The sequence below is a fragment of the Gobius niger genome (genome assembly GCF_951799975.1).
Source record: "Gobius niger genome assembly, chromosome: 5".
NCBI classification, from domain to species: Eukaryota; Metazoa; Chordata; class Actinopteri; order Gobiiformes; family Gobiidae; genus Gobius; species Gobius niger.
In genome coordinates, this window is record NC_136856.1 from 10,818,891 (window position 1) to 10,832,270 (window position 13,380).

The 13,380-nt window shown below is 39.2% G+C and overlaps 1 protein-coding gene across 1 annotated transcript; it reads left to right on the plus strand.

Moving 5' to 3' along the window:
- Window positions 1-1,313: 1,313 nt before the first annotated feature.
- eif4ebp3l (eukaryotic translation initiation factor 4E binding protein 3, like) lies at window positions 1,314-5,421 on the plus strand. Its single transcript, XM_079556829.1, has 3 exons — window positions 1,314-1,737; window positions 3,952-4,125; window positions 4,919-5,421. The coding sequence occupies exons 1-3, from the start codon at window positions 1,605-1,607 to the stop codon at window positions 4,945-4,947; spliced, it is 336 nt and encodes a 111-aa protein (XP_079412955.1). The 5' UTR covers window positions 1,314-1,604; the 3' UTR covers window positions 4,948-5,421.
- Window positions 5,422-13,380: the final 7,959 nt, after the last annotated feature.

Consider the following 13,380-nt stretch of genomic DNA (forward strand, 5'->3'; position numbering starts at 1 on the left):
TCAAATAAAACTTTTCAATTTTAGTCTAGTTTTAGTCGACTAAAATTGCATGTCAATTTAGTCGACTAAATGTAAGACTAATGTAGTCGACTTTGCATTTATAATATTTATTATAATCATATTTAATCAAGGTCCTCGACTTCATGGAGCTGCTCCCACATGAACAAAGCTCAGACCTGTTCATTTGGCAGTGAATTTACATGATCTGAGGCTCTTTCAGACGGTCAATAGAAGTTTGGATGATTTTAGTCTCTCCTTTTAATTTTTATTTAGTCTTATTTTAGTCGACTAAAATATCTGGACATTTTAGTCATAGTTTTAGTCTCATGAGAAACTTTTAATATAGTTTTAGTCCAATTTTAGTCGTCAAAAATATCACTTTGACTAAAATTAAGACTAAATATTTTAGTCGACGAAATTAACACTGCCATAGTCTACATACTGAGGTGGCACTTTGTGTATAAGTCTAAGAACTGCAACAAGACATACACGCTGGGAGACCATGTCAAGTCACAGTTTGAGGTTTTCATTAATTTAGTTGTAGTTGCCCACAAATTCACAATTATAGTCATGGCTAGTTTTCAGTAATTTGTGTCAGGTTTATTATGCTTGGAGTGGATTGAATCGTCCAGAAGGTGGCAGCATTAAGGCACTCAGAACAGTCTGACTGACACGAATCAACAAAACATACATCAGATAAAATGAGAATCTATTGATCTTATGCTTATGCTGATGATGATGATGCTGATGATGATGATGATGATTATTATTATTATTTTTATTATTATTATTATTATTATTATTATTATTACTACTACTACTACTATTATTGACATTGCGAAACTATTTCAATCTATGAAGTAGAATGACTTTTTTTTATTTTATTTTTTTTAATAAATAAATAAATACATTAACGCACATAAATCATGCAATAAATAATTCTAGGTGAATATTTCCATTGGCTAGCTGTCTCTAAACCTCAATTTTGAAATTGCAAAAACATAATGTCTGGCCAAAAATCATAAAAATGGCACTGATTGACTCAGTCCATGACCATGTCCATGACCATGGCATGTCCAGTCTTGTCAAGTCAAGAGCAAGTGCGTGTAGAACGTGCAAAGAGTAAATAGCTACAATCCCTGCAGGGGGCATTGTTGCAGCGAGAGATCAAAAGCTCTGTTGGCACGTTTGTTTTCTCGAACTGGAGCCTCTAGCTAGGGAGTATACGTATGCTGGTTTTGCGCTAAACACCGCCCACCTGGCAGCTCCCCTAAAGTAAAACATTCGCTCCCCTTCCACGGCCTCACGTGTCTCCTGGCTGTGGCACAAAAACATCGCGAGCAGCTACAAATACAGCAGCACATGGTGGCGAGCCTGTTAGCTGTGGAGGGCCTAGGACCTAGAGCGTAGACTTGAGCGATACTTATAAACACTTCGCGGTAGCCAGTGTGTCACAAAGTCATCGGTCGTTGTGTTTAATCCCTTTGGCTGCAAGAAGAAGATCCAGATTTGGAGAAAAATAATTAAAAAAAGGAACGACTGCCCCGAATCTTCCCTTCCCACTTGTGCTCGTGCGCTGCAGCTCCTCCGCACCGACCACCACCATGTCCACGACCGCGGACCAAGTGAAGAGCGTGCCCATCCCGACCCGAGTGCTCACCCTCAAGGACTGGTCCCAGCTGCCCGACTGCTATAGCCAGACCCCCGGGGGAACGCTCTTCTCCACCACGCCTGGAGGTAAGAGTGACGGAAATCTTGCCAGACGACTGTGAATCTTTTTTTATTAGGCATATATTTGTTTAATGATAATTGGTGATCCGTCAAACTGCCAACGTTTAGCTGTCAACAGGTTGCTGTAAAAGAAAACAAGTCAGGGTGGAAATCCCCAGTGCTAATGCAACACAACCATGATCACTTATCTCAAAGTTGGGCTCATGCTGTCAGGCCTATGATTTATTTTACGCAGCAAAAAGTCTCTAACTTGTTTCTGAATCCACTTCTCCCCTGACGTTTTCATCTTATTGGGCTGTTCTGTATCTATCTTAACCTGTTATTAACTTGCATGGTCGTTTAGGTTGTAACTTCAATGCAAAAAAGTTTGTTTTTCATAGTGATTGGCTTGATTGGGTGCGAGCCTTGCAGACCCTAATGCATTGCTCACTGTGCTACAGGCTGCAGGCCTCGTTTCGACAACACGTTTGCTGCATGTTTGCAAAGTAACTTGTCTTTGTTCAACTAAGCTACAGTCGAGGGAGCATCTAAAAATAGCCACACAAGTTCCAATAGTACATTGCTTTACCTTCCATAACATTGTGAGTTCTGCAAGTGAACTCTGACCGTCTGATAAACAAGAAATCTTCAAAACTGAACTTGCTATTGCGTGCTTAGACTGTAATATGATGCAATATGTTTCTATCTAGAGACAACAAAAGTGAACTCGTGACATGAGCTTTGCTGAGGGTGTATGAGGCAACCAACTCCCACTATGATGTGATTGGCCCGTGCAGGAGTCAGGCAGCAACGCGCTGTCCAATCCCTGCAGCGTCCTGTCTGTGGGGAACATCATGTACAAATTATGATTGGCAGGTACAACAAACAAGGAAGTGTTTTTGTCAAATTGCTGATGAGACCAAATTAGATTTGTAAACACATTGCAACGACTTTGTTTGCATTGATATTCCTTGCTTGTTGTGCATATAGGCAGTGCATAAGAGGCCTTCTGAAGCAGCTTACTGTTGCATTCCTGCCCCCTGTCCATGCCCCAGTTGTTCCCCTCCCGTCTCCTCCCTCGCTGTTCGCACCCCTTTGTCCGGTATACGCTGCCCTCTGTTACATAACGTGTTTTCCTTTTAACTGAACAGTCCAAACTTCACTTTCGAAAAGAAGTGGGCCAGAGTAGACCACTCCCTTCAGGCGTCCATGTCCTGGCTGTAAACACAACACTGTTCATGAGGCAGGGTACTGTTAATGACAAGACGCACTCAGTTGATGCCTGATGTGGTAATCCCAGGTGTTTACGCGGAGTTTGGACTTGACTATTATAGGGCATGGCAGTGAGGCTTTAAAGACTGCAGAACGGATATAAAATATGCTCCGTCGGCAGCTTTGTGGGAGAAGCAAAACATGTGCGTCCAATCTACTGCCTGCATTCAACTCTGAGGGATTTCTAAGAGCCCTGATTTCCAGGAAATCTCAGCAGCACTGCCCTCTCTGTCCCCTCCAGTTTGAAGACATTCCTGTGTAGACTGTAGACTGTAAAGACACTCGACTTCCCAGGAAGAAAGAGGGCCTTGCTGGGCTTTGAGATGATGGGGGCTCCAGTGTGATTGCAGACTTGCAGACTCATTTGTGTCAGAAAAGTACAAAAAGGGGCAGGAAATGGATTGATGTTTTGGTTGTTGTGAGACTTGCGCCCATTTTATCATTACTGAAATGCATTGCAAAGATAGTTTGTGATGCAAAGTATCTCTGAATGAGGTCTTTTATTAGGTTGTTTACATATTATGCTGATTGAGAGACAATTCTTAATGAAAATGCAGTGTTTTACATTATAGCTGTGATCATTGTTCCACAATAATGTGGGAAATGTAGTATTGCATTGAGGGTGCGCAGATGATGTCACAACTTGGCTAAAGCATCACAACAGAAGCCGCAACAGAAGCCACAATGAGCCACGTTGTGTTTTGAAATTTGTTCAGTTCAAATCATTGAGGGTTCTGTCTGGAAGGACAATGATGTTAGTGCATGCCTTTTTTTATAAAAAAAAACATATTGTTTTATCTCGGCATATTGTATTTTTTGGCCACGTGGTTGACCGCTGCATATCATGAACTGGCCCAGCAGTATTGAAAGATGGGTCAAAGTATAATTTACTTTCCCAGTAACCCTGTCCCCAGGACCACTATAATTTTCCCAAACTAAATGTTTACTCTTATGTTCCTATGATTTCAGGTACTCGAATCATCTACGACAGGAAGTTTCTGTTGGACTGTCGAAACTCGCCCATCGCTCGGACCCCTCCCTGTTGCCTGCCTCAGATCCCGGGGGTCACTGTGCCAGCCACACACCCCATGGGCAAACTGCAAGAGCTCAAAGAAGAGGATGAGGAAGAAAAAGACATTGCAGGTGCGGATTCAGTAATTCTATGCAATTTCTTTTGCCCTATGTATCTTCAGATGTTGGCAGCCATATTCTAAATTGTTAGGATTGTAATCATCAGAGTGATCCAAAAGGAAAATCTACAAATGTTTAGCCTGATTATCTACATTTAGCACCATTTATAAGCCTGCATTGGGGCAGTTCAATATATCACCCAATTATATTTAACTATGTGGCAAAAAAGGAATCAAATACGCAAATCTTCCCCCTCCCCCCCATATCTGTAAAATCATATATTCATATATATATGCATACACTCGTTTTTGTCCCGGCAGTGCTCCAGTGTACTCCCCGCCCTTTTGTTCAGCTTGTGCTAATGCAGCAGGTGCCGTGATCTGCTGACATATGATTGCAGCAGCAGTTGTTCAGTGTCAAGCTCGAGACATGTGCGCTACTACCACACCACAGTGTCCAGGGCCTATGCCGCAGAAATCACTGTTAGTCAGAGCAGGCAGACAAACTAAAACTTCCAAAGTGTTTAGACGTTGGTCTGTCAGTCCCTGGTTTATTTTTGTTGGAAAGTATTTTTATTGCATCACCCAGGACCTGTTAATCAGGACGGCAGGCTTTGAATAGACCATAGTGAAAGACAACAATAAGCTCTGGGGTCACATGTTGACTAGCGGCAGCCATCTTGGTATTTGGTAAACATGTTGTTATGTTTGTGGAACACCCTCATACTGTCCTTGTGTCGGTTATACAGGTCCAGGCCTTTAAGGAGGGAGTGTCTAACGGTATCTCTTATCTGTGTCTGTTACAGATGACAGCCAGTTCGAGATGGACATCTGAACCAGTATTACCTCCTGTGGAGTTACACAAACACCTCCTGGTCATTTTGACCATTATGCATTACATGTAAAGCTTTTTCACTTTTTTAATAAAGCTTTTGTGAGGAACCAAATTGGGGTGTTTTGAACCCTAAGGTGTATTTAGCAAATAAATTGCATTAACTAAGTTGATTGGTTGCTCACTTACTTCAGTGTTGCAGGCTTTGGGGAAAATCCCATTTTGATTTCTTTTTTTCTTTTTTATCTTTTGTAAATAGTGAAATTGTTATAACATGTTTTTTAAGTTGGGGTATGGATATGGGGTAACTACATCAGGACATGTATGTTTAGTTTAACTTTCCACTCAGAGGGAAGACTCGTTGTGAAAGAGTGTCCGGCTGTGGGGGTTCAGGGCCTGCAGAAAACTCGCTCGTGCTGTTTTCCAGGGTTGTTCTGTTGGATGTGAATAATTTCAAATAAAGATTATTCATTCAGCTGTTGACTCAGTCATACTTATTGATGCGTCATACTTATAGTTCTATTGAAATAAAAAATAAATCCCATTTGCATAAAGTCTGCAGACTTTACAAGAAGAAGCTTGTTTAGAGCTTATTTGTGCCACGTTTCTTGATTGTTGCTTACAGACTTCTGGCACCTTGTGCAAAAGGCATGTGGCCACAGAAATTCAGTGCTTGTAAATGAGTTGCACAAGTGTCTAATCTATGGTATCTTTCATACATTTGAGAGAACACAGACACTGCTCTGTTTGCCCGCAAGTTTTTAGGATCTGTCTACTCACAAGACAAAAACAAGCTCACAAATACAAAAGATAATTTTACAGTATAAGGCTTCTCCTAATAAGCCCTTTACATCAAGTTCACATTTTGCAGAGGCTGTTGAAGAGACCGATACTGCACCACATTGGCTGTTCTAGTGGTTTTTGTAAATGTGAAGATCTTGGTAACACATTTCTTCTGCCTCACAACAGTGGTTGAAGTCCCCTTGTGCATGCATGCATTAGTCGCCTCGCAACCCCCTCAGTACAAAACCATGGCCCGACAACTTTAGAAAACCATAAAATAGTGGCTACAAGTATTTATTTCAATCACATAAACTGAAATTTGAGTTTTTTTCAATGTATTATCCATTTCTCTGTCTCATCTGATGAATTTAACCATTACATTTGCTAAAATGTCATTTCTGAACAGACAAAGCTCTGTCCCCCAGGTTGGGAAACACTGCCTGACAAGACTACCAAAGATTGACTTCAGTGCACCGTGTAAATTGTCTGTTTTGTGGCCCATGGAGAAATGAACAGCATTCAAGTAACTGCAGTGTGGTTTGTCAAGGAGAACAGCTGTGGCTTCATGCTGGACATGAACTATGTGCTGGGCTTGACACCTGCTTTATTTGGATTCAGAAGCTCACCCCGCTCATGCATTGTAGATGTATCAGGCTTTATGCATTACAGCACTTATCATTTTTCTTCACTGGCTGCTTAGTCTTGTGGAGTGCAAGTCTAAGCAACTAGTGCAGTGTGAAGCCTGTAATGCTCAGAAAAGTATGTCTGGCGTGAGGGATTAGGGCCTAAGGAGTTAAAAGCAGGTCAAAAATGTGTGATGTAGGTCAGTCTGCTCAGCTGTTCAGTCCCTGTGCCCATATACCTCTTTGTAGGTTTGAATCTGCACAGTTCAAAGGTTGTCTCTTAAAGGGCCTTTCCTATTGTTAATTTGTCAATCCATATAGCTGGGGGTTTGGGTAAAAGTGTTTAATCTCAGCAAGGCCAGTTTATTTGGAGAACACAATTCTTACACAAAGTAACGGAGTACAGTTACAGATTTAAGAATACATTAAAAGTGTGCTACATAAAAGTAGAAGATAAAAAAAAGAGAACTCAAAATTCTGCCAGTAACCGCATGCATATACTAGACATTTCAAAAGTTATTATCCAACATGAGCAAATGAGTGAGACATTTCCAAAATAAATATCAATAAATAGATACACATACAACCAAAAAACTGTTATCAATGCAGTTCATTGATCATGTAAATTATTTCTTTCATCAATAAAATTCAAACTACAATTATTTGCATGTAACAGCACGGCATTGTAGTTCAAATAAGTGGTGAGTCCACATTGTTTATTGAAAATGATGCATGTGCATACTCTATATGAGATCAACAAGGTTAAAGTCTGATGTGATAGTGCAGCAACAACATGGCAACAGAATCTAAATGAGTGCCAAGTCTACTTTGTTATCGTCTGATTTTGCCACTCGGCATTCAGAATGTTTAGGATTTTGTTTGGAATGGGAATGACTGACGTGCTTACCATCAATGCAGGCATGATGAAATATGAAGACCGTTTCCACAGCAATCAAGATATTTAAAATAAAAATCCTACTTGGTTACTTAAAACAAACAAAGAAATGAAATACAAATGATTATAGGTTCTTAACTAAAAATGGCATTTATGACAATAATGAGTCACATGACTGTAGCGTATGTGTGTCTACATGTGGACATCCAATGGGGGTCAGGGGTTTTGGGAAGGGGGTAAGACGTCATCATTAACTAGAAGTACAAAATAAACAATTCATCACAATAAACAGGGAATTTGCCCAAAGGACAAGCACATTGGATTAGATTATAATTGTGAGAGCCTTGGGTAAACGGGCACAATAATATAGAGTAATATGTGACTGTGACATACGCTGAAATCCCTCAGTGGAGAACTGTGGTTTGATTTATGACTTATCCTTTTGAAACACACACTAAATGCAAAGATAAACACTCTTGACCAAACAAACCTTTCTGAAGTTGGCCATTACTTATCAGCCTATTTGGACCAAAACGTGCTTGCAGACGCACGTGACCTGCCTGAATGTGTTTATGTGAAATCTTTGGCACTAACAGGTGAACACAGGCTGACTGCCATGGGGTTCCCTTTTGAAGATAGTGCTGTTTGGCCGATAACGTGACAGTTTCTGTGTCAGTATCGATCACTGAGCAGAATCTGAAGAACGTTATCTGCGTTGGCACTGACGTTTGGCTCTGATGGAGGAACCGTTTGGATGTTGCTTAATAGTTTTTGCATCAAAGTGGCATTTCTTCAAGCTCTAGAGGATTCTCATCTTCTCATATTCTGCACTACTTACTTATTTGGCGCAACATTCCTCACTTACCCTTGATAAAATCCTTAGCCTGTTTAAATTTCTCTAAATGTATGCTCTATACTTCCAACTGTGAGCTGCCGCTTTTTTCTTTTTTTTTTAATGTCCTTCAGCTCAGTGCATAATGTTCTTAGAAAGTTCAGGTTTTTGCACAGGTGGTCCTGACATACTTATGACTGACACAGATAACGTATGGATGCTAATTGGGTAAGTACTGTAGAGCCAAAGCATGTTGTGACCTGCACTACAGGTACAGTTATTTTCCATGTGGGTAACGGGGAACATACTGTATAGATTTGTCTGTTCCTTATTGCTCATGTATCACATTTTCAAGACTCTATGAAACCTTTTTCTTATAAGCTTTTTAAATGGGTGGAAGCAATAAAAGCAAAAAGCTGTTTTATTAAGTACATTTACTTGAGTTCTTGGAGTAGTGCACTGTACTTTTTGCAAAATATAAATGTGTTAAGGTATCAATTGTATTTTTACTTTTTACTATTGGGTAATCACTCACACGACCTTTAACCTACTTGCGTAATAACACATAGTTTTAAAGTGCCTTCATGAGTTGCTACTATTTTATGGAACCTTTCATATAGAACTAGCAGAGTACTCCAACTCTGGATATATATTTTTTTACATACATTTTGTCTTTCAAAATTCTTCTAACACTTTATTTTACACTTCCCTTGATACATTGTACCTAACTAAATTTAGTACAATGTAATGAGCTCTGTAAGTGTGTATAACTTACACCTATGGATTAGATACACAATGGAATAATAGTTTGTAGGTACATAATGTAATAAGACATAACTTTAATCTTAACCATAACCTTAAAGGGGGGGTATTATGCAAAATCGACTTTTATTAAGTTTTACATCATGTTATTATGTCATTCCCTCATTAAAAACATGCCTGAAGTGTTGCCTTGGCACATTCACGTATTTTTGAGTAATCTGTCAAAACTCTGATGGCAGCCATTTTAGGGATAGGTTTGCCTGAGTCCTCCTAGGAACGCCCCCACCTCCTGGAGACGCCTCCGAGCTTTCGTCACCAGCCGAGTAACCAACCACTGCTCCTCAGCAGAACCCCCTCCCCACTGATGCCACAGACAGTGTGTGGAGGGGGCGTGTCGGAAAGGGTCAGAGGTTCTTAAAGAGACAGAGGCCTATTTCAAGACATTCGCTACAGCCATTTTGAGAGAGCAATTTTATACAAGGCAGTTATTCTAATTTACTGCATTTACAGACCAACAGAAGGTTTCGTCATCATTGTAGTGTGCTATAGACTGGTGCTATGTGATTGAAAAAAGCTTATACCCCCTCTTTAAGCCTTAACCCTAAGGGTCCTGTGTCCTATTACATTATGTACCTACAAAGTACTAATACAAGTTATTCCATTGTGTATCTAACCCATAGGTACAAGTTATTACAGATTGTTACAGAGCTCATTACATTGTACAACATTTTTATCTAGGTGCAATGTATCAAGGTAGTGTAAAATAAATGGAGTAGACTGAAGCAATAAACTTATAAGTGACCACCGCACATTCAATTCAATATACATTTACATAACATAATTACATAATACATTATAATGATGTTTCACTTGGGAAGTCACTATGGCTATTGTGTTGTTTTTTTATTACTTTATTATTCCATTTAGCCCTTCATGCTCCCTGAAACATGTTATTTGACACACATGTTGTTGTTTGGCATATGTTACTATGGAAAGTACTCCTTGACTTTAACCCTGTAAACAACTTCCAGTCAGATGACTATAGCCTCCCCTTCCACTGACCTGTCACTGCACTTTCCCCAAGACAAAATACTCCCACTTCGCCTTCCCCCTTCCCCTGTACCCCTGTCGCCCTGGGGCCATGGCTGGGTGGAGTTGGACCCCAGTCTATTTTTGCACAGGGCTGTGTCTGATGGCACTGGCTGGGGCTGAATATCCTGGTGACGCTGTAAACAGACACTCAAACACATGGCCTGTCTGGTCACATCCATCACCGCGGGGAGTGGAGCCAAAAGAGAAAATTGTTTTGTTTGTGTTGAGACTGTTTGTCAAAGAAAAGAAGCAAACACTTAGATGTGACCAAACTTAGGACTTAATAATTCTCAAAAAATCACTAAAACTTTAAATTCAAATACCAGAAAATGTAATTTGATGTTTTCCTTGTTTGGTAGGCAAGCTACAAGTTATACTTTTAATATCAAGAGCGACTTACTGCCTCTCCATTACTATATAAATAAAGATCTTCTTCTTCCTTATCTTCCTCTTCTTCTTCTTCTTCTTCTTCTTCTTCTTAATCTTCTTCTTCTTCTTCTTCTTTTTCTTCTTCTTCTTCTTCTTCTTCTTCTTCTTCTTCTTTTTCTTTTTCTTTTTCTTCTTCTTCTTCTTCTTCTTCTTCTTCTTCTTCTTCTTCTTCTTCATCTTCATCTTCATCTTCTTCTTCTTCTTCTTCTTCTTCTTCTTCTTCTTCTTCTTCTGAACCCCATAGGCCCACCAGTGCTTACTGGACTACTACGCCCAAAACTAAATAACAAACAGTGAGATAATAATTGCATTTATGTTGCGATTAACCTGTAGTAAACATGTATTTTAATCTGTTGTTCAATTACAACATGGTGTCCATATTCACCATTATGTAGCCTCTGAATTTTCAACTGTGGAAAGTGCAGTATCAGTGTATTGTCAAAATGAATTGATTCAATACGACAAACTTCATGTCGTCTGGTTTATTTGGTGACGAAATGTTAGAAAGTGGTAAATTTTGGAGAAATCTTGATTTAAAATTTGCAAAAGAAAAACTGCTACTCTAACTGTTCTACCAATCCAATCCAATCCACTTTATTTATATAGCACATTTTATAAACAAGTGTTTCCAAAGTGCTGCACATAAAATCGGCAATATAGGAATAAAATAAATAAATAAAGAAATATATATATATATATATATATATATATATATATATATACATATATATATATATACATATACATATATAATAAAATCAAGTGAAACCAAACTATACTTCAGCTAAAACGATAAAATAGTTTAAAACATAAATAAGATGCAATAAAAAACATACCAGACAAATTTTAATTCAGTGGGAGACTTAGAAGAGTTATGTTTCAGATAAGATAAGATGAGATAATCCTTTATTGATTTCACAATGGAGAAATTCACTTGTTACAATCTGCATTCAATAAGATCACCCAGAGTGTGCAAAAACAGGAAATGTGCAAACAGTTAAATAGTAGAAAAACGCGATATCTTATGTACAATAAGTAAAGCAAAAATCTTAGGGGGCGGAATTTCAGCTTCATTGACTCAACTTCATTGAGTCTTATTTGAAATGGGACACATGAAACTTTATCTTTCGCTTTACACATGGTCTTTATCAGTGTATAATCTAAAATAAACAAAACTTTATTATTTTACCAACAGAAAAGCTCTTTGAATATGTTTTCTAAGGTCACTCCATATAAAGCACTAACTGGACTATATACTAAATTAGCCTGGCTAACACCAGACTAAAATCACAAGTGATATTTAGTCTGGGGACCACCAATTCATTTTCTCGTAGGAGAGGTGTGGTTTACGATCGTCCATAGTCGTTTATTGGGCGATACGAAAAAAAAAAAAAAAAAGTCTCATGCGTCTGCACGTAGCCCCAGCCAATCATATCATCGTATGAGATGACGTATGACGTACCCGCTGTAAACTTTTGAGCTAAATTATTTAGAACAAGGTCTAAAGCTTGATCAAAAAATACCATCGTGTCTGTTGCTGTCATGTTGGATCCGTAAATAAACTTTTTTTTAAATTATCCGTAAATAAACTACAAGCTTCCATATATCGAATAGTGCGTCATCGTCTTGCCGTCCCTCCTCGCTCTGTGATTGGTTCCCAAATCCACCGGAGATTTGGCCATGGTCCCCAGGCTGTTATGCAGTTCGAAATAATTCGAGCGCACACAGCAGCCTGGTGTTAGCCAGGTTAATACTAAATACTAATCTTATGGCATTCCAAGAAAACATTTTTCTGAAATGTAATGTTCCCACAGATACTGGACTTTGCTTTAGGGCAGCACTGCCAGGTGCGCCTCAATAGAACTTCATGTGCTCATTGAGTGCCCACTGCAATCTCAACTACCTGCAGAGTTGGTAAAAACAAAGAGAACTGCCCTTATCAAATGTAACAGAGCTCAACATTTTTTCTTTTGGTAACATTTTCAGTTTGTGCTGTATTACACGAACATAAATGTGTTACGAGTCAAAAAAAAAAAAGGTAAAACATAATTGGGGGCCATAGCTTGGACTTCTAATCCTTCCCATAATACATCCATGGTAAGTGTGCATTTCTGCAGTTGTAAACGCTGTGTGTGTGTCAGCACTGTGACCTGACACCATTCTCAACACACTGGTCCAACCACCTTTCCAATGTGCTACTTATAGCCCCATGGGTACACCAACCTAAGACTATATTTATTATGAATGACTGCTTGGTATGCTACTATATAGTCACACACATATCATGTAATACAGATGATGTTTCATAATGTCTGCCCTTCTGATATATCAGGCACATATGGGCACGGGGACTTTCTGTGCTGTTATGATATGCACGAATGTAGACCCTGCACATTTGCAATAAGCACATGTTTATTGAGCTACTTTATGGCCCAGCAAACAGACAGACAGAGGTAGAGATAAAAGTGTGGACACAAGAGGCGTAAGAACCGATGCAGTGAATGTTGTCATAACAAAGAGGGAACAGAGAGGATGGTCATAAACAAGGCCAACTGCCAACACTAGGTGCGACTGTGAACTAATCCTCTGCATGTACAGTGGGAGGAAAATATATGTGAATGCTTTGGAATTTCTCACATTTCTGCTTAAATTGGTCACAAAATGTGGTCTGATCTTCATCAAAATCATAAGTATGAATAAACAGTGTCTGCTTAAACTAATACCACCCAAACATTTACATTGTATCATATTTTTATTGGCCATAACATGTAAACATTCACAGGACAGGATGGAAAAAGTAAGTGGACCCAGAAATCTGGCAGTTTTGTAAAGAGGAATGGTCTAAGATTCATCCTGATTGTTGTGTATGTCTAATATGCAACCAGGACACATTTGGTCTATGGAGTTTATTCATGTAGAGCAGTAATGCTCTGGGGCGGCCAATTATTCAGATGATTTTTGGTGGCCCTCCAGCTTCTTGTTGAATTGCCACACATCGCGAGAGATGGTACTTTTTACTG